This window comes from Calypte anna, chromosome 8 (assembly GCF_003957555.1).
Source record: "Calypte anna isolate BGI_N300 chromosome 8, bCalAnn1_v1.p, whole genome shotgun sequence".
In the NCBI taxonomy this organism is placed as follows: domain Eukaryota; kingdom Metazoa; phylum Chordata; class Aves; order Apodiformes; family Trochilidae; genus Calypte; species Calypte anna.
Genome location: NC_044254.1, coordinates 19,043,568 through 19,065,883, shown reverse-complemented (window position 1 = coordinate 19,065,883; position 22,316 = coordinate 19,043,568). Strand labels below are relative to the sequence as shown.

The window sequence follows — 22,316 nt, the reverse complement described above, 5'->3', positions numbered from 1 at the left end:
TTTAGGCTGGTATAATAACGATTTCATTAATAATTGTGGTCATGTGCTCATTACACTATCAAAACATGTTTCAATAACAGAATTATCTGCAATAACAAACTATAGTTGACAAAAAAAACCCTCAGAAGCTTCTAAGTGATTTCGACTCTTTCTGTTTTGCAGATGACTAGTAGCACCATTCACCTGCTACATAAATTGAGATTTCTACTAAAAGCAAATTTAATTTTTTGTTTCTTACTAACACAGACAAATCTACCAGACAGTAGAAACTAAGAAACTATTCTCTGAAATAAGTACATGTTTCCTATATGTTTACATTTCATACAATTAGGAAGCTTCAGGTAAATATCATTGTATGCCACAACACCCTCACATATGGAATACAGACCGTACTAAACCACATTGTTATTCAATATAGGTGGTATTTTTTAAAAATTACCAACTTATAATTCTTCAATGCTAAAAATGCATATATCATCAATTTGATAAAGTATTCAGAGGTTCACATGCCTACAGAACAGCTACCCTCTTATGCTACGTTCCTGGCCCCACTATGGACTACAACTGCTACTACAAAAAGTAACTTAAGTTAAACCAATTCCTTTTATTCCTTAAGATGAAAAAACCTAACAGTCTCAAACTAGAATCGTATGTCTCAAAGGAAAATGAGACAAAGGTGTCCTTAAAAATAATGAAGGACAACAACTTCTATAGTGTTTGCTACTCACAGCTACATGACATCACTACAAAGGAATGCTGGGTCATCTCATTTATCTGTACATTAAAATAAATCCATACAGTGTGAGAAGTGTGACCTTAATTCTGTGACATGTATGTGAATATATAGGGTAAGTTACAAAACTGGTGTAATGTTTTGATTCTTGCCCAACATAAATGAAGATAAATTCAGAGATTTTACGTTAAAATACATTAATGAATTTTAGTTTAATTTTTAATATTATCATCCAGTTAAGGGAAAAACACCCTGCAGATAAAATCAGAAGTTCACCTTAGTGAATTAGAGTTACACTTTAAAAAGATTCTGTTTAAGTCAGTTCTTAAATAACTTATATGGTCAAGCACGGGAAGATCAACTATTTTAGAGAATCTGAGCCTTTAGGCAGGAACATTTGTGACTGAATAAAATACAAAACGTGAACCACAGGAAAAGCCACAGATGCTTTTCTTTCTCACATTCATATAATAGAAGTTAAGTGGATCCAAAGACATTTACAGTATTACTATGGATTGTCAATTAAATATTAAATCTGATTGTACCATGGTCCTCTGTCTTCCCAAGGCCCTACAACAATACAACCCCATAGTATGTAAGAATTCACACAAATAGGTTTTAAGAGATGTATTGAAGTATTTAATTTTAATCTGTGTCTGGTTTAACTGTCACTTATGAAATAATAAATTAAACCGAAGTTACACAAAATTATCTACTTAGTAAGTAAATACAAGTTCCTAACTCCTGCATCTGAATGTTTATAGGCAAATACTCGTGCATAATTCATATAATTCAGTGGGAATACTTACATGCCTAAGTGGTCTCTATAAAGGTAATCACAATTTACAGGATCATAGAAATTTTTTGTGTAATGCATGTTGGGCATGTGAAAACTCAGTTCCTCAATTACATTTTCATCTAGAGCTCAGAGCAAAGTGTTAAGCAAGAATTTTCTTTCATGCAACCTAATACCTGCTAAATATTGCACATCTCAAAAAAGAGACTAAGTAGGGAGAAAGAAGAAAACAGGAGGCATTAAATGTAACACTGGGCAAAGGGGAAAATGTACTGAAAATGAAATATTGCATGTGATAGAAAATGAAAGTATGCTCCCACACTCTAAGAAATAATTAAACTTAAAAAAGATACAGCAAAGAGATATGAGAAACTCCTGAGGAAAGACATATGCAAAATGCTAAGCACAGCACATAAAATTAAGCAGTGCAAACACATTTAAATCAACAAGCTCAGTTTTTATGAAAATATCTCAAGATGCAATGCAAAGGCCTCTGAGCTAGAACATAAGCAAAATTATCAAATATTAATCAAACCATCTTTTTCTGAGAGTAATCATAATACACAAAATTCAAACTGTGTGTGTAATAACAGAAAAATTAACATATTAACAACCCCAATATCAGTCTGGTACTAGCAATGTAAATGTCTATGTTGTGATTAAATTTGTTTAGAGAGCTAAGATTTGTCTTTTTTGGAGGGATCTGTATTATTAAAAAAGTTGTGGGAGTTCATCAGTCTTCTCCCTGAATAACAATTTCATATTTTGCTTTCAGTGATCATTATTTTTCCTAATAATCAGTTTTCCCAGAAATATTAGTGTATGAATGTTGCTTAAACTTGACAACATTCAAAGAGCAGCAAAATTCATACAAAATTACCACAATTTACATTTTAGTTGTGTTGGTTTTGGGGGGGGGGAGGGGAGTTGGGTTTTTTTGTATGGCAAGTCTTATCAAGAGCTGCTGGAGGTACTGGTATCCTCACATTTATCAATGCTACAGTAATTTCTTGCAGAGTGAAATCAGCTTTATGTGTATGTCATCCAGCTATGTAGTATAAGAAGAAACAATGTAAGTTTACAAACATATCAAATTGCTACTATAACAAAGAGGGATACAGCTTTTTTTCCACTGTGAAACATCCAAAGAATCATAGTAATGTCTTCTTGGAGAAGTCTGCCTTCTCAGCCTAGCCACAATGCTAATGTAATGTCTCTCTGAATTTGCTTTTAAAAGAGAACAGAAATATAACCCAAGGAAATAATAACCCATAAAGACAAGTTTAATCACAAACTGATGGACAGAAAAACAAAGATCTGATAAGCAGAAGATAACCAGCATGCTTTGTTAACCAGAAATATCACAGCCAAAGTGAACATCTTTTCACCTGACAGTACGGAACCCTGGAATTCTTTGCACCTGACTAACCAGGGAAACATCTAAAGCTGGTTGGTTTTTTGTGTTGGTTTGGTTGGTTGGCTTGGTTTGTATAGTAGTTTTGGGTTTTTTTACTTTAAGAAATAAGCACCAAATGAAATTCAAAAAGAGCATAATCAAGACCCTATTCAAGAATTTTAACACATGAATTAGGACTATCCTTTAATGAACTCTGGTACTGTTAAAATTTCAAAAAGCACATAGTGTGCAGTACCCAAACTACCAAGTTCCTGAAAAAGGGTAAATGCACTCAAATATCAAAATAAATTTAAGTTCTTTAGAAGGACCTACTTCCATGAGGAGCCACTACAATACCAGATATATTTTCTTGAACAAAAAAAGACTGCCTGTATTTTCCAAATTATATCAACATTTTTAAAAGGGAACAAAATAATCCATCTAACACTATCTTTAGTAGCATGCTTTTTGTCTGAAAAGTAGAAATTTTTCTTCCTTGACCTAGAAGAAAATTTGAGCTTTGGCTTTCATTGCCAACAAAAAACCCCAGTAAAATGTGAGGATGAAAATAACAAATTCTTTTGGAATTCTGCATTCAGGCAGTTAGTACTAAGTTACCAAGTCCTTGATGCAATTTCAAAAGCTCCCCAGCAAGCTCTCAGGAAGAGCTTGCCAACCTGAACAACAACTAATCCTATCTTCAGAGCAATTATGTGCATTCAAAAGCTAATACCAGGGCACATCCCAGAAATATTTCAAGAGCAATTTAGATCTGTGTTTAATCTTAGGGATAAAAAAAGTTACTTTTATTTTTACAGCTTTTACATTCAATTGCAGATTTTGATTTTTAAAAACTGCATTTGCAAAGATGTTTAATTTGAAAGTAAAAATTGAGGCTTTAAATAAAATCTAATATGCTTTTTATCATTATTTTCCTAATACTAATATAACTTGTAAGTTAATCCTACATACAGGTACAAAACCATCCAACAGACAGCATTTCCCATTTTGTAATTTAGGAAATTCTCTTTGTCTAACAGAAGTGTTCATACATTTCCTGCTGTTGCCAGGAACTGCAGATATTTGATTATTATTTTGAAATCATAGTTGGTCTGAGCCATGCTCTAATTCACCATTTTCTCTGATTAAAATAATTTATTCACATCCAATACTGACCAAAAATTCACTATAAAAATAATGTAACTCTAATACCTAAAAAACCCAGTCAAACTTCTTCTCCACTAAGCGATCATCTTTCCCTTTTGCCCCCTCCTCATAATAATGTGCTGTGATGATTTATTTACAGAAACTACTAGCAGTGCTTTAATTCTTCATAGGACCCAAGCTGCTCCTTTCATGTAGAACATCTACTAAATAGCAAGACACAGAAGTCAGAACAGTGTTACAAAGGCTGTGCAGTAGAAATTGTGGCCTGATCTATCATTTTAAGACATTTTATCCGCATAAATTTTCTTCAGAGAAAATTACACTTCTTTTTCAAGAATCTCTTTCACAGTTACCACAAATATGTGATATTCACAGCCCTACTTACAGACAATCAGGAAATGTAAAAACAATGCAGTGCTCTTTTCTAGTAATAATTAGAACATGTATATATTTACTTTTAATTAACATAAACAGCAATGTAGACATAATTTACTTTACGGATAGAGTTCTCAAATGACTGCGTTTGATCAATTTATCTTCCTCAATACAACAATGATCATTCTTTCCCATGACAGTCTGAAAACAAGTATCTAACCTTAACTTGTATATGCAACAGAAGTATAATTTCATAAGCTGTTATGTGCTGTGCCTACTAGATATGCAGATAAATAACTCTAATTAAGGCTTATAATTACTTAGGGTTTGTTTCCAGCTAGTTTTGTAAGAAGAGAGACAACAGATGTGTTTAAAAGAAACCAAAAACCAAACAAATTCTGGATAAAGAATGAATAGTGCTAGAAATGTACATATAAACCATATTGCTGTACCATACTGCATATTAAATAGGAGTTTAATTTTGCTTGGAGAAGGAAAAAGGAAGAATGATGAAGACTGGGGAGTATAAAAATTATAAAGCACTTAAATTTTTGTGAAAATACTTCAAATGAGTATTAATTTATATATTTTTGGTAAGAAACAAAAGCAGAATTCATGGTTACCATAGTTACACATACTCTTTGTTGTGTTTCAATGCCACATGATCTGATTCAAAGTAATACACATCAGGCTCTTCCTCATCATCCTCTGCAGTGTGGATGTTGGCACTCTCTTTGGCAGATGGTACATTTGCAGCAACAAGCCTAGCCTCAGAAAGTGGCTTTCTTAGTCCATCACTCCCATGATCTCCTGTATTACAATTTCTCTCTTTTTCATTCTGTTTAATTTCTTCAGACTTTTTGGGAGATCCATTGACATTATTAATACCTGCAGGTACATTCTTTTCAGTGGGACTAAGATTATTTTCCCCAACCTGTCCATTTTCTCTACAAGGAGAGTTATTTTTAGTAGGGCTACTTCTGGCAGGGGCAGCCCTTCGTGGTGAAGTTCTCAATGTGTATCTGTGTTCTTGAAGTTCTGACACAGATGTCATTTGAGCTGAAACACAGTCCAGCACTGAAGAATGTGGTTCAGGTTCACCTGAGATTGATGCACTGTCATGATGAGTATTCAGGTTGCTATTGGAGTTTTCAGCACACTGTTCCTTAGAGGCACTACTATCTCCTACAACATCCACCTCCTCCTCCGAATCCCTTAACAAAGATGACTGGATTTCAGAAAAGGACCCTGTAGCTGGCTCATCTGCCTGATTAGCATGCTCCTCAGCCAAGCAGTCATTTATTGTTTTGTGGTCCTCTAACTTCACCTGTTCTTGAGAATTTGTGCAAGGCACATAATGGTCTACAACACCGTCCTCCTCCTTGCTGCTGTTAAGCAACAATGAAGAATGGGCAAACGAGTTTCCGTTTTCTGCTACTGTTTTGTCCTTGGGCATACAGGAACCAGCACTGTTTTGCTTAATGTTCCCATCAAGCTGACAGTCATCACAATTAAGAGAATTTGAGTCTCTTTCACCAACTCCATTGACAGTCTGATAGCTTGCAATCTCCTCAACTATAGCAGAATTATTAAATCCTTCTGCACAGACATTCACCTTTTTAATTTCCCTTTTGTCACAATCATCCAATATAAGACATCGACAAGCTCGCTTCGTCCCTGTGGAGACTGCATCATTGTCCAACACTAAGCTTTTATGCTCCAATGGCTCCTTCTCTGTTTTGGTAGGCAAGTCTTCCTCCGAACTGTTGGGTGCCTCTGAACGTAGACAACGTTTAATTCTTTTCAAAACTGGTGAAACAGGTTCTGCTTGCTTTTTTTCACAATTTTCCACAGTTTGTTTATCAACATTATCTTTTTCTGAAGTCGACAGCCCTCTCTTTCTCGGGCTCACCCACGACTCCCGAGCACTTTGTTGTTTCAGCTCAGCAGCTCTTCCACCGTTACCTCCCTTCTGACTTTGCACAGACTCTGGCCTCTTCTTTGGTGACCTTGATCGTATTTGAGGATGGGGTGAAACTTCCTCTGGATGAGCAATACTACGGTTTCTTAATGTTCTACCACAAAAGTTTTCATCCAAACCATTTAAACCCACTGTAGATCTTGTAACACGAGTAGATCGAGATGTAGCCATACTCTGGCAAGTCCCTAAAGTATGTTCATCATGATCCACTCATTGGGAAACCTTCAAAAAAATGTAAACAAAACAGTCAAAAAAGTATTTTAAAAATACCTACAGACAAAGAAAATTTGAGTAATACACTGTCACAAATTTACCTAATATAAAACTGAATATGCCTACACAATGTATTAATAACAGCTCTTCCTGTGCTAACAAATTAGGGCATTAGAAAGTTTTCCATCTAAGCTACAAAGAAGCTAACTTGGTATTTATGGATGTTCTGGCTTCAGTACTTGTGTGTGAATGCAGTTTATATTTATGGCTTTTTTAAAGCTGGAATGTTACCAGTTACTAAAATGCACTATTTTAATGCATTATACATACGATAAAATGTATTGATATTATTAAGTATGTCTGATCAAATGAGAGGTATCAATTCACACTTATTATCCCATGGTTCCCAGTTACATTGTTTCACATACTAAGAAGGAAACCTTTAAAATCCTAGTTGCTTGCTCACTTGTGGCTTAACACAAAACTGAGGTGCTCATAAATAACAAAGGAAAACTGCAATTCTAATTTAACAGTGGATTAAAAAAAAAAAAGCACAAAAAATCACACCAGTAAAAAACAGTTGCAATTATTATTAATAAAAATTAACTAAAACAAAATGTCTGAAGCAGAACCCTAAAATCATGCAAGCTTTGGGAGGCAAACTAGCCCAACCTCTATCATAAATGAGGTTAAATATAAGTATCAGTATAAGTATAAATCAGATTTATTTACACAGGACGCGATACAGTTGGGTCTCTAAAACCACCACACACAGATAATCCACAGCTTCTCAAGGCAACCTGTTCCAGGGTTTAATTGCCCTCATAGTCAAAATGTTTTTTCTTATGCCCAGGAGCCTCCCTTCTTTTTTGCATAAAGCCCATCTTCTCAATAATCTCCTCTGAGGTGCAAGACTGCTTCCCAGGCTTTCTCCATTTTTAGACTTTTCATACAGTTGGTGAGATGAATCATCACATTTAAGTGAATTCCAAGTCAAAGCTAAGTTTAAAAAAGTCCATTTGAGAGTGTATTTCAGATTTCTGGGTGAAATGCAGGAGTACTCAAATTGTCCAATCTCAAAATAACATTTTTAATAGAAATCCATTCAGTCTTATCCTTCTATTCATTTCATCTTCACAAATTCAATGTGTCAAACTGTGTATCATCACAAACCTGTCATAATACCCATGATAAAGAACAGATTCACATTTGTACATAATGGCATACCTTCCCTTTTCCATCTACATAATTTCAGATTTTACACACCTGTTTAACTGACATATGATGTGAAGACTTTAAATGTTAAAAATGGAACGAAACCTTTTACATGTTATTTAGAAAGGCTGAAAATTACAAACGAAGGAAAATTGTTTCAATAGCTATTTTTCATCTTCAGCAAAAGGGGGGGGAGAGAAGAAGGGAAAGCATAAGTTTTTGCAGATCTACTATTTAAGTGTCAGATGGTGCTAGAGCAGAAAAGAGAGAAGAGGACAAGACCAGCACACATCTTAAGCAACACAAAAATCACAATTAACAGCAGTTATTATATTTAGGTTTTCGTAATGCAAGTAGTATTTCTTAATGAAAGTAATGTACCCTGAAAGTATTGCTTGGTATAGCTATAGATGAAATGGTGTAAGACAGAAATCACTGTGTAGTGGTTGCCTCCATTACCATTACAAAGTGAAAGTTTCAAATGTTCTGAAAACTGCGTGGTGTTTGTGCTGCTACAGCCCTCCTGCTTGTTAGGAACTCTTGCTGCCTTACACACATGCCTAGAAAAGTGCATTGTTCTTCTTCTTTGAAAAACAGGTGAAGAATTGCTATCATATTATCTTCCATTCTGTCCATTTAAGAGTAACAGTGCAATGTGAGATGGCCAATGAAATCATATAAGTAATATCACAAATATACCAGCAAATGGGCAAAACATCAATAACTGAGTTGAAGAGAGGAAAAAAACCCAAAACCATATAACTGTGTTGTCTATAATGGTTGTTTCTACTGATTTTTCACACGGATAAACTTGCTGGTATATTCTGCCCTTTTACACACAAGCTCACTACCTTCTGATGAGTGATCTCATTTGGGGTTGAACCTAAATATGAAAACCAGGATCATTTAGGTACTGTATTTGACCTAGGTTGCTCTAATTAAGGCTGACACCTTAAGGCTGAGAAACTGACTAATAACTGACTAAATAAACTAAACCAAATTCTAATGTATACTTTGGTCACTACTTACTGCTGAACTTGACAGACACTAGTAATAATATGAAAGACAGTAATCTTTACTGATTTGCTGGTATGCTACTTTCTAATGAAAGACACTTTACACAGAAGTTAAGAAGTTATTATTTATTCAGTACAAAATATAAAAAACTTACCATTGCAAAACTAGAAGAAATATAAACTTCTGACATTTTATACAGCTGACTCCCAGTGTGCCACTTGAATAATATCAGTCACCATGGCTGATATCCATGATGTAATCCAAATGCCTTTTTACTAGTTTACGCCATCACATTAACAAGATTTTGAAAACTGTTGAGAAAAAGACAAAAGGCATCAATGAAAGATTTAAATTATTTCATCAAAAACTATATGTAATAGGACATAGAATGCATAACAGCTTGTTAAGGAAGCAGTTATTAGTATAACAAATGTCCGACATAAAGGACAGTAATTAAGAATGTGAGATGTTGATTTAGGTTTCAAATGTAAAATACCTTTCTTGGTTATTCTTGGTTATATACTGATGACTCAGTATATCATTTGGAAGATGTATAAGCATGTGAATCACAACACAGAGTTGTGTCAAGGTGTTCAAATCTCAGAAGATATTTGAGGAGGCACAAGAAAACAAGCAGTGAAAAATACTACAACAAATTAATTACAAGAGAATGCACTGTCAAATATATTTTATAACTAGATATAATGAAAAGTAACTATGTCTGCCATTTAATTTTAATCACCTGAGCAGAATTCAAAACATCCCATTGGCTCTTAATCCTTGAATAACCTTCATCTACACAAGAGGACTGAAATGCTTTCTAGAGTTCACAGCCTGCTCTTCATCCAAGAAAACAATATAATCTACCTTGTTTATACTGTAAGTGAACCAACTGATACTGAAACAATCTGTGGATCCAAAAGCCAGGCAATGCTTTCAGCTGTCAATAGTTTTGGCAATTATTACTTGAAAAAAAACACACCAGAAAACACATTTAAGACCATCTAGTACTATGGAAACACCATAAATAAATATAGAACCATGATTACTGAATCTTTCTTCTGAATTCTCTATAAATAATCTGCTGAATTCATAGCAGTGTATTTTTTTCATATTGACAATTCAGAAACCTCATGATGTAAAACACAAGCTGAGAAGTTTCTCCATACTTTTGTTTCTACTTAGTTACTATTTTTAGATTACATATGTCCAAGGCCTTTGGAAACTGTCTTCTTTACTTTCATTCTACTTATGATTTCACACTAGGATGACCAGAAAAATTTCCTTCAGTTGACAATTCAAAATATAAACGGAGCCAAATAAGAAGAGATAAATTATGTCTGGTTACAGTGAAATTCAATAACAAAAGATAGTTCTACAATAATGTTACACAAAGTATCATAAATTCTATTATATGGACAGCTAAATAAATTTGATTTCAATTATTTTTCTGTGGAATTTTTTAATGTAACAAACAGTGGAGAATTGTCACCATAAAAGACGAAGGCAGAATGGAAAAACAAGAAAGCAATGAACACTTGAAAATGCGAGAGGTAAATGGTTGAAAGGAATGAGTGAAAAGGAACAGTTCCCACCTAGCTGTAGCAGGAATGGAACCAGAAAGTGAGAGAGGCAGCTCCATAAAGAACTCCAAAAGCAAGTGGCTTCAGTCTGTATCTCCTTGTCTTTCTACTCCCACCGTCTCTCCCTCCCAATCAAGTTTCTTCTGGTGCTAATATTCTGGTACAATTTCCATTATTTAAATCTCTGGATTTGCCTTTCCTATAGATTCCTTTAAGTGACAGGAAAGATATATAGGTAGGTGCTAAAAGCAGAGAAGAGATTTTGACAGATTGTTGCAAAAAACCAAAAGAACACACCCCAGCAAAAAAACCCTAACTCAGGAACTTTGGTAAAATACAAAATACAGGAAAAAAATCTGAAACAAAAAGTAAGAGTGCATCTATCAGAAGAGATCTCAAAAAAAGAGAATCTCAAAATTTTTAATTACTTTACCAGTCCATAAGTAATGAACATCTGCATAAGTTATTTCCATCAGAGAAGAAATAGTAATGTCATTCATTCCTCAGATCTGTACATTTTATTTCTCATAATTTTCTTTCCCCCCAGATAACACTATTTTACTTGTAGCAGGAAAGACAATCCTGCTGTGCCTAAGTTGCCTCTGGGGAGAGCAAAAGCATTTTAGAAACAGAAAAAAGAATGCGTAAATATCACAAGAGGAGAAACCAAGGTTGGGGGAAAAAAGTTTTACCTAGTCAGAATTTTTTGTTTCATAGCATTTTGGATGGGGAGTCAAGGCTGGAGAGGGACACATTAATCTGGGTACACTGAAATTACTCAATTATTGCTTAAAAGCTAGAAAGCAATATTCACAGAGGCTCCCTAAGTGAACAACTAAATAAATTCTTCCAGAAGTTTCCTTGGAAAAATTGTCTTGTAAAGAAACTACTATTTCTTCACATTTCAAAACCAATTAAAATTACTTTTTTCATCTTCCATGGTAGACAAATTTAATGGAAGATTAAATTCATGTTTTGGACAATGCTCAAAGATATTTATGAGTTGGAATAAGGACTGCAAGGGAAACTAAATATGCTTTTAAGTCTAAGCCAGTCTTCAGGGAACTACATCAATATTTAAGAAAGAGAATATTGCAATCAAGGCTCAACGTCTAAAGAGAAAGAAACCACGAAGAAATTACATGGCTTGGTTTGCAAAGCCCATAAAAGTTACAGGTGAAAATACCATGTAATGCAGACACACAAAGCTCTGAAGAAAGAAAGGGACTCTGAATTTGTCTTGTGTGAGAAAAGACCTGTGTAAGCCAGCAAAAAGTGGTGCTGAAACCTTAGAGGGAATGGCCATACATTAATCAGTATGGAACTTCTCCAGAGTGAGACTGAAGCTCAACTACTTACAGAAATTATCAATACATCTTACATACAATCAAGAACTTGATGACTGCATAGGATAAAGTTTCAGGGTATGCATTTTAGCATCTGAGAGTCCTTTAAGTTTTACACAGCTGTAGGCATATTCTACCTATACACACCATAGACATATAACTACCTATAATTGTTATTTAATTTAACTAGAAACCTATTTAGCAAAGCTAGTGAATGTTGAACTGTGTGTGTAAAAACCAGCTAATTTACATAGAGGAAATAAATTTACATAGAGATGGAAACTAACAATTAAATACTGCAAAATGAGGAAAATTCTTCCTAACTAGGTAAAATAACTTATTTCTTCACTAGGTTAAGCCAGTACCAGATATCTGGGAACCAAGTACAAGTCAGTTGTTTAACAGAACCCCAAGAATTAACCATTTACATAGTATAAAGTGTTCAGTGAGGCCCAAAGCTAGAAAATAAATGGTATAAAAAAAGAGGTCAATACATGAACATACTGGGTGTACCAGCATACAGGATCTGAAAGCAACAAAGCAATGAAAGCCTATCCAATAACTGTGTAATGGTGCTTTTTATATATATGGTATTTATGATGGATATATTAAAAGTATACACGTTACAAAAATTTCTTAATATCATGTCATTGCAGGGGGGAGGGGAACAACTGACTCTTCCAACAGGAAAGTTTTCAACAGTTCTTTTTATGAAAACAGACAATAGTTACAACCATCCAGAACTACTCAACTCTGGAAACAGGGTAGTTTGTTCATCTCAAGTATAATGAATCATCATATATGAAAAGAAGTATGTTATTCTCTTCCTGTTATCTGAGTCTTATCTAATAATCAGTTTCTACTCATGCCCAATAATAATCCTGTATGGTGATAAAAACTTTTTCCAGTGTTCAGATACTGCAGCTGGGAATACCTGACAGCAGTAAGCACGCTGTAGTTCCATATTGCAGTAAATGACACAATTACTTCAGAAACAATATCTGTTATTGGTGTAGTTACCATATAATATGGCACATACATGTAACTGCCCTCTCCCAGTTAATTTTCATTCTGCTCAACATTTGTAGGACCTTGCCCACCCATGGCTGAAAGGAATATTGCAGAAAGTTTTATTTCAGTCATGACTCCTTGATCATATTTATTTCTCTCATCAGAAGCTGTTAAGTATTTAACATATATTCCTTTCTTAAAACATTGTACTTTATTCTTTTAAAAGAAGTTTGTGTCATATTTTACAAACTTTTTCGAACTGTAATACTTCAGAAGAAACATCACTTTTATCCACATCTAATACTGCAAAGCTGAATATTTTCTGGAAAAGAAAGCAAACTGAAACAAATCTGTACAAATGACAATAACATGGTATGATCTGAGAGTGCAAGACTGCATAATTTAGCTAGTGTGAGACACAGTACACTCAATCGTTTTATATCGCATTCCAAACTATTTCGTTGATTTTGAAATCATTCCCGTTGACCTAATGATTTTTTAAGTGCTATTACAATACACTTAACTATTAATATATCTGTGAGTTGTATTTAAGAATGTAGCAAAGTCTGCCCTATTTCTAAACTTATAAATGTTATCTGGTTTTCTCAGAATCTCCCAGAAACACTCTGAGCTACTGGCAGTTATTTACACTTTAGGAAGCCATCAGTCCACTTGCTACTGCTCTATCTCAGTGCAGATGGGAAACCAGTGGCCAAAATTTACTTTTCTCAAGCCTCTTTATAAATTCCTCTTCTCCCAAGACTCGATCAGAGTTCACAAAACCTAAGTTTGGCCTGACTCTGTATTAGTAACTCAGTCTTCTACACTGAAGTGGTTTAGCAATAAAAAAGCCTAACATTTATCATGAATCTCCCGTTTGTCATTATATTCTATTATGACCATGTCAATATATTTTGACCAATTACTGCATTAAATTACTAATCATGCATGCATGCAATCTTTAATCATTAGCAGGAACCTGTATATGCTTCATGCTATGGCCCTGGGGGGCCAGGGGCAAATACATCTTCTGAATTTGCATTATGCACAGAGAATTACACCAAAGATACTATGAATAAGCTGTTGTGTTCTGACTGCCTCAAGATCGTTACACCAGTATGTTTCTTATCAGTTCTACACTCCACACCACACTATTTCAGAGACATAAAGAAAAAACAAATTAGACTTTATAGATTCTAAGCATGCAGCACTGTACTTAAATGTGAACTAACTCATAAAAGAATATCCATGGTTTACTTAAACTAATAACTAAAACTAGTGTAACAGGAATTGTTAAATTTACTGCAGAGCAGCAATATGCTATTTAAAACAGGAAGGTTTTTAAAACGGGAAGCTTACTGTATAAAATTAAGACTGTAGAAACTATTGATGTAAACAGAACCTAATCCCTTACAGAATTATTTGCCCAAGACAAAAAAAATTAGTATCTTTGAACACAGGGAACCTGCACAGACAGCAGAGTATGAATTTGGTTTGTCTCCACATATAAAGCATATCACTTCCTAGCAAAGTGGGATTACTAAATTAGGGATTAATTCTTTTTAACAAATTCTATTCTCCAGTCTATCACATCTAGAGTATGCCAGCATCTCTTCCCACACATACTGAGCATAGCATATCTACAGTAGCAAGAAATTAGTTTTCTGGAGAAGTCACTACATTTTTCTTACTTTCCATTACACCAAAATAAACAGTACTTTCAAATGATAGAAACAACCTCACCTCCACCAAAAGGTATCACAAAGCTCTTGCTTGAAATAATATATGAAACAATGAGCATCTTAAAGCTATAATGAAAGCTTAAACTCAATAAATAAAAGCTAAATAAAAATTATGAGGATTCATGGTCTGGAATTACTCAGATTTCAGCCATCTCTGACACAGTAAGACCCTATTACATATGGCAATATGTAATATTGATAGCATGGGACTACTTTACCTTACCTTACATACAAGGTTAGGAAGACGAAATAAAGAAAAAAAATATAAAAATAAAACACAAACAACAAAACAGAAATAAACTTAGAAATAAAAAAACTTGAAGAAATCTTGAGGAACTCCCAGAAGAAAGATTGATCACAACTGTGAAAGAGGGACACTGAAACTGGGAATAACTGGAAGAAGCAGACAAGCAAATCTGGGATCTTACCTAGTCACAACTGATCTACACACATCAGGTTCCAAGTATCTGTCACATATATGTGAACTTTGTAAGGCTATACCAAAGCACTAGGAACAATAAAACACATTTCATGCTTCAACCACCTCATACTGCTTCATCTTACCAGAAAAAATGCAAAAGAAGATCTATTACTGTGACACCACTTAATTCAAATTGAGTTTTACATTAATAATGACCCTTACTGAACTTACTAATCAGTCAATAAAAGTAACTGTTGTCTAGTACAGTTAACTTACCAAGAAAACTAGACTACACAAATAACTTTCATGTCCCACTTCAAAAAAACCACGCTTATCCTGATTTACTGACCATCACTCTATATCCTTCACACCCCATCTACCCACTCCACTATATCACCTTAGGTGAAAGTCTGTATCTCTTTTATGTTTCTCAGTGAAACCATTCAGCTGCTAAATAGCTTTGCTGTTATCCAAAGAACATCTCCTGTGCAGGATTACCCAAACATGTGACAAACATCTTTGAGATACATTATATTACAGGTTCTTGAAAAGCTCATTATAAAATCAATTACACCATCTTGATTATAGTAACCATTTATCAAAATGTTATTCTAGCCGAATAGACTCCAACAGGATTTAATCTCTTAGCTACAGCCAGAACCATTTTTATACCAATAAATAGGGAAAATATTATTTATTTCCTAATGAAGTTGTTAATGCAATATATAGAAAATATCAAACATAAAAAGACTTTTTTTTTTCCTACATGCAGCCTGCAATTTAGCAGGCTGCTAAGAGCTTGCAGATGAAAAGGAAGTCAATGAAGAAAAATAGTGGTCCTTTACTTTCCAAAAATTCCCCAGTCCAACCAGTCTATTCATTTTTGTAGAACACTACACTGGAAACATCTACTCTGATTTACTTTCAGAACACTGACTGCAAACGTACTGCCTTATGAAGTATACTGTAATGCGCTTATAGTATGAATTATTCTGTAAAATATATTTTTATCCCAGTTTATATTAAGTCAAGGGAATGCATTTGAAATGCAACCCAATTAATATACTTTTTATATGCAAATTTTCTGCATCAGCTACTTAGAGCAGGACTACACACACACAACCTGGTACCCTATCTGGGTTGTACGTGCTGTTGCATGGGTACTAAGACAAGGACCAAACTGGAGATTTTTGAAAATTGGAGCATGACACATGAAACACTTCCTGCAAAACACTTAATGGCAGTATCGGGATTAAAATGTTTTTGTTCTTAATTTTTCAAGGAGGGATGCTCTTCAAGATACCTCCATTCACAAAAAGTGTTTTAGCTTGTTATTTTCCTTCTGATAATTCTTTTCATTCTACTTAGGATACTGAGCATACTACTCTATAAGCAGACCAGCAAAACTACTGTCCTATGGATGACTCTGTGTAGTCCTAAACACAACTGTTCTGACAGACAAACCACTTCACCTCCAACATTTTGAAAAACTGTATGTTTACATCTGTACCCTCTGGCCACCATCACATCTCTAAGTTGGTGGGGCCACCTCCAATCTGTACATGCACTGACTAGATTGTTAGCAAATCATGTATAGCAGATTAACTTCTGAGCTCAAGCTGCAATCATCCTTATGAAGATTCCCAACTTTCACAAAAGCTGCAAACTCCACACTTCCAAGATCTTCACTTACAGCTAAATTTAGGGGGTTGCTAAGCTGGCCAAAAGGTTCAAATCTTACTCGCTGACAACAGTAAACAAAGGGATACTTTCATGCCTACATTAAAGGGCTGATCTAAATGAGGTCTCTAAATGGACATTTGAACTTTCTGTACAGATGAGGGGCTGAGGGCATCCAGAACTATCCTGGTATCTATAAGCAAAAGAAGCAAAGCTTGTCACAGTTATACTGTGGCCCTGCTGTGTCTTCTGCTCAGATGCAACACATGAGCTGATACTGCAGCTAAAAATGTAATACCACTCTCCATGTAACCAAACAGATGTATTCTCACATGCTATGGGCTCTGGAAAGTAATGGACTAGCTTGTAAGGCAAACTGTGCTTTAACCTTGAATTTATATACTGTTGTAGCCTGCTACCACTGAGTCATCCAATCATTTAGGTCAGGTCACAGGGTTGAGATCACAGGGTTCAACTGCAAATGACTTTCCCTATCATGCTTTTTGATCTCCAGTTATTTTTAAGAGCCCTAGGGTTTTTAAATGTTCATGTGACGATGTTATGATGGACTCTGATATATGAATAAAATTGTATAGTGCAACTGTCTTTGTTATACCCAGTCATGTCGCTGATGCACAGCAAGCAGAGAAACATCTGTTTTCTGCAGAAACAGTTTAGAACTACCACAGCTGTTCAAATTTTTTCCTGGTAAATCTCTATGCTATAACTTCAACATTGTTGTAGTCCTCAAAGTAGCAAAGACTCATCCCTGCTTCTTGTTCCAGCCTTCCATACAGGACAATGTTTATTCTGATGGTCTCTTTCTGCCATTGGGTCCAATGCACAACGCAACTGCAGTGACATTTAGCCATAAATCACAGCTTTGCCTTTGCAGATACTTTCAAAGCAGCTTTGAGCTTGTTCCTGTTCTGTGAGCTGGCTGTCAGCATCACTTATGCTGAGAAAGAGCCTGTCTCCCCAGAAGTGATTGAAGGCAGACAGAAATTTTGTCCCTGTGTTTGGGCATCCTGAAAGAACAGCAGATATCAGCACTTAAAAACCGTATCTTACAATTTATTCAGCTTTGCAACTGAGAGTGTGCTAAGCAGACAGGTTTCATAACCCTGTATAATTTGATATTCTCATTCTTTGTTCTGAAAAAAAAAAAACCAAAAACCCAAAACAAACCATTATGCAAATTTCAGTCTACTTGGATTCCTAGAGTTTCAACTGGCAAGCACTGAAGATGTTTTAAGTGCATTAGCAACTGCATTTTTTTTAAAAGCTTTTGAAGTAACAGTGACCATCCACTTTCTGTTTGATTGCTGGCCTGTGTCCTGGCACAGAAAACCTTTCAATACGAACACTATCACATACATTTTCTTCTTAATTACAGCACAGCTAATGACAATAGAGGCCTTGATTTAAAAACAAAAATCCCAAAATTTTATTTTAAGAGTGGTTCCAGCTCAACTAGTACACTACTTTGTCTAAGCTGCTTCTGTCTACATCCAACTATTCCAGGCAGGGTATCTGGCCAGAATTTCCTTCATTGAACAGTACAGTGATAGCCTATCTTCCTTTTGTATTTTAATATATAATAGAAATAGGACTACAAGTGCATCATGTGTAATTGCTACTTTGCTTTCTTCTCTTGCTCTTCTCAGAAAGTCTTTATAGGCCAGTATACTCACTGATAAACAATACACTGTTTTCTCTGCATTCTGCCTTGCCTATGCTTAAGTTCCAATGGAAACAAAAAAAGTTCTGTTTGGCCTACATTTACACCTAAAATCTCAGCCTTTTCGTTAGTGCTTACATTCTCAGTATCAACATTTTTTTGTGTTCCAACACTTTGGCATGAAACACCATTATCACCCTGTAAAAAAACCACAGGAGTATTTTTTTCCTTCGGTAACTCTATGTCTTTGCTTTTCTAGTGACCACTGATAAACAGTCTTTGGAGTTTCTTCACTTACATTGTTCAAGCTGCAGGGTTGTTTATCAGATTTGCAGTTTCTACACCCCTTGGCACAGTAAAAACTCAGACCATTCTGATTCACACTCTTTACATCTTTAACACTCACAAATCGATTATTCTGAAAGATTCAGCCATAACACTAGAACTATTCTCCTAGTAAAACTATGCATCAGCAGTTTTTTCTCCAAATATCTTAACTTGCTAAATACACATATTTTATATATTTCAAATTAATTTCTAAGCATTTCTGAGATTTCCCACTGTTAACTAAACCCACCATTAACCTGTCAACATATTTCTGAAATACAATTACAGTTTACCTTCTGTATGCTTTCCTTTTTGCTTCAGTTACTCAACTTTATGACATAAGGAATACCAAAGTATTCTGCTTATTGTTGTTCTTGGGGGTTGTTTTGTTTTGCAACACTCAGTCTATGATTTCTTACACCTACATAAGACAATTTTCTTTCAAAACTATGCTCACTGATCATGCAAGACTGCCTACAAAGTGAAAAATTAATTCTGATTCTATTATTCCTTCCTACTTGCTAAATACTTTCTCAAGCACTTTCTAAATATGTTCCATGCTCCAGATAATGAGAAGCTGCACTACATTTACAGAGCCAACGGGACTTGCCAATTACCCCATCATCACACATACACTCAGTTCCCTTTGTAAGTTCTTTTTTTTCAAAATGTCTTCCTCATTAACTTCAAAAGCAAATCAATTTTATTTTGAACTTTATTAATTTCAAACCTCTTTCCTCATACTGAGTCAGACCAAGGGTCTATCCAGTCTACTTTTTCTCCAACAGCAGCCATAAGCAGATGGCTAGGGAAGATGGCTAGGGTATACAACACCTTTCCAGATTCCAGCTACTTTTAGTTCAGGGTTCCCTGAAGTAAAATGTGATTTCTATCTACTTAATAAACTTCAATGGATTTCTCTCCCATGATTTTTCCCTGTCTTCCCTGGAACTTCCATAAATTTTTAGCATTCAAGTCTTCCCACTGAAAATGTCTGTGAAAGAGAACTCTAATTACCTGGCAAAGAGGAAAGACTGCAAGGTTAGACAACCAATGCAACTCTCATAACAATTTCAGTTTTAAACTGATTATAATTTTTTTTTTAACTGGAAGAATAAAATTGTGGTTTACTTAGAGCTCCCCCTTTTGCTTCACTTTTTATGACTTTGCCTATATATATATATTTTTTTTTTCCAAAAATAAATTTAAAAAAATGATCCATGGTATTATCAATGAGGGAAAGCTACTGCATAAAACACTGTCTTTCCAGCTACAATGTCATAGATGGATATACTCAGCACTGCCAAGCTGGGTATGTTTGCAATTTTATCTATCTTAACAGAATATATGAAACTTCAAGGTTTAAAATAATATCTTGCTTTTTCTCATTTTAATTTTCTGAAAATGAAGTAAGTTCTGACAGTTTTTACTTCCACACTTTGCCTCAAGATGACAGAATTCAGTAATATTTCACTGATTTTATGCTTCACCAGTTATCAATTCAGTAATACAGTGCAAGCTATGACCACATTTTAATAAAATAACAATTGGAGCTTTTAACCTTTTATATAAGAAGGTATGCCTGGATACAGTATCTAAAATTGATAATAAAATCTATTTCCAAAAATAAAAAGGAAATCCTCATCCTACCATTTCTTGCAATTACCCTGTAACAGCAGGCAAAGGGACTGAAGAATCATAGGAAGGGTATTCAAGTTCCAGGTTCAGCCACTAGAGAATTTCTTACAGCACAAGAACAAAGGAAAAGAGAGCTATCTTTACCTTCAGCATATTTTATCACAGCTACAGACAACAGGAAGGAGCTGCCAGAAGCTGGGTCAGAGTGTGAATTTTATAGTCTCCATACCTATCTTAAGTGAACAAGAGCAGATTGCCAGTTTCCTAAATAGCTACCCCATTACAGCAGTACAAAATCTGCAGTCTTGCAGTCAAATGCTTGCTCTCCACAGGCATGGGTTTTGTCTCTGAAATGCACAGTAGGTTGCCCCTAAACAGTATCAAGTGACAGAACATTTTAAAACTTTTAATTTGAAGACATTAGATAAAGGTTAGACTAAAGAGGGTATTTACAAGGGACATGAATATTGACTTACACAAATACAATGTAAAATGGATTTTTTTCTGCTTTTTACATCTCTGAAACATTCAGTTAGAGATCTGATTTTTCCAAATGCTTATTTCTTGCAAGACCAAACCAGATGCAGTTTGGAATCTTTACAGTACTAACTTGAAAATAATAAATAAAATCACATTCATTCACTTTGACAACCATAAACACATTTGCATTTATAAAGATATCAAAGACAAGACTCTGTATAGCTTTTTAAAGCTTTTATTATTACTACATATATAATATATATTATTATTAATACCTTCTATTATTTTTAAAAATAATAAATCACTTACAGTTTGCCAGTGATGTCCTAAAAAAGCCTTACTGAGGCCAAGGCACAGTTTTCCTAACCTACCCTAAGGAATTTAACAGTGCTATGTCAAACCAAGTGCAATGCTTATTCCTTACTTAATACCTCTGAAGAGCTGACATCAAGTATTAAGTAAGGATTAACTTGACAAATGGAATTTACATGCCATCCAAAGAACTGCTTAACCTTTTAAAAAATATTATTAAAATATAACTGATTGCCTGTTATCTTTAGGAAACATGTAAAATTTATGTATAAAACCATGAAATTATTCAGCTATGAACAACGGTATTACCCCCAGTGTAATGCTGCAGACATGAAAAAAAGAAAAATAAAGAGTAAGAATATAGCCCCTAAGCAACCTTCAGTATATCTTGAATATATAAAGCCTCTGTAACTCAGTAATATATTATCTCTCACAGGGTAATAACAATTAATACAGCTTTTTCTTGATAACAAGATAAAAAAAAATACATAAAATACCCATACCTTAAAAAAAAAATTATTTTCACTTCATCTAGAATCACAGAAAGTACTGAAATACAGTGACCATGTTGGGCATGACAGACCTGAGGACACACCTGTGCTGCACAGTCTGGAAATGGATATTTCATCTGCCTCATCCCCTTGCTGTCCCATACAAAGAAACTATCCTAAACCTTTGATTACTCTTGTTGCCTTTTTCTGAGCCAAGCTTAACAGAGAGATCAGTGCAGGACAACCATTTTCAAAGCACACCCTATGTAGTGGATTTTTACTACAGAATACTTAAGTTTTATATGTTATGAACCCTTTCTAATAACACTCAACTGTTTTCTTTTCTGACAGCTAGTGAAAACAGTTTATGTTTTTACAAAAATATCTCTCAGATCATTTTCCTGAGCAGTAAGAGCTGCTTGAAAGTCAGGTTCTACTTTATCACCCATTCACACCATTTTGTGAGAACCTTCTGCAACTCTGACTCAAGGCGATGAAAGTCATCAGATTTGTACCATCCCTAGAATACTGTGAGTAGAGGGATATTTCAATGCAATCATTGAAAAAAATATTAAAATATCATTACTCTGCAAGTATCTGATCAAAATTAACAAGACCATCTTCTATTATTTAAAACATCTGTTTATTTTGACTGAAAATCCCCTTCTTAAATCATGTGAAGCAACACCTTTTTTTCAGTGACAGAAACCT

General features: G+C 34.7%; 1 protein-coding gene across 1 annotated transcript in view; it reads right to left on the bottom strand.

The window, feature by feature from the left end:
* ZZZ3 (zinc finger ZZ-type containing 3) overlaps positions 1-22,316 on the bottom strand; it is a 52,972-nt gene that overhangs the window by 20,305 nt on the left and 10,351 nt on the right. The window contains exons 2-3 of the mRNA XM_030455253.1: positions 9,048-9,204; positions 5,106-6,670 (exon numbers count right to left, since the gene is read on the bottom strand). Of these exons, the coding sequence (XP_030311113.1) occupies positions 5,106-6,619 (1,514 nt within the window). The 5' untranslated portion in view covers positions 6,620-6,670; positions 9,048-9,204. The remainder of the gene's footprint in view (positions 1-5,105; positions 6,671-9,047; positions 9,205-22,316) is intronic.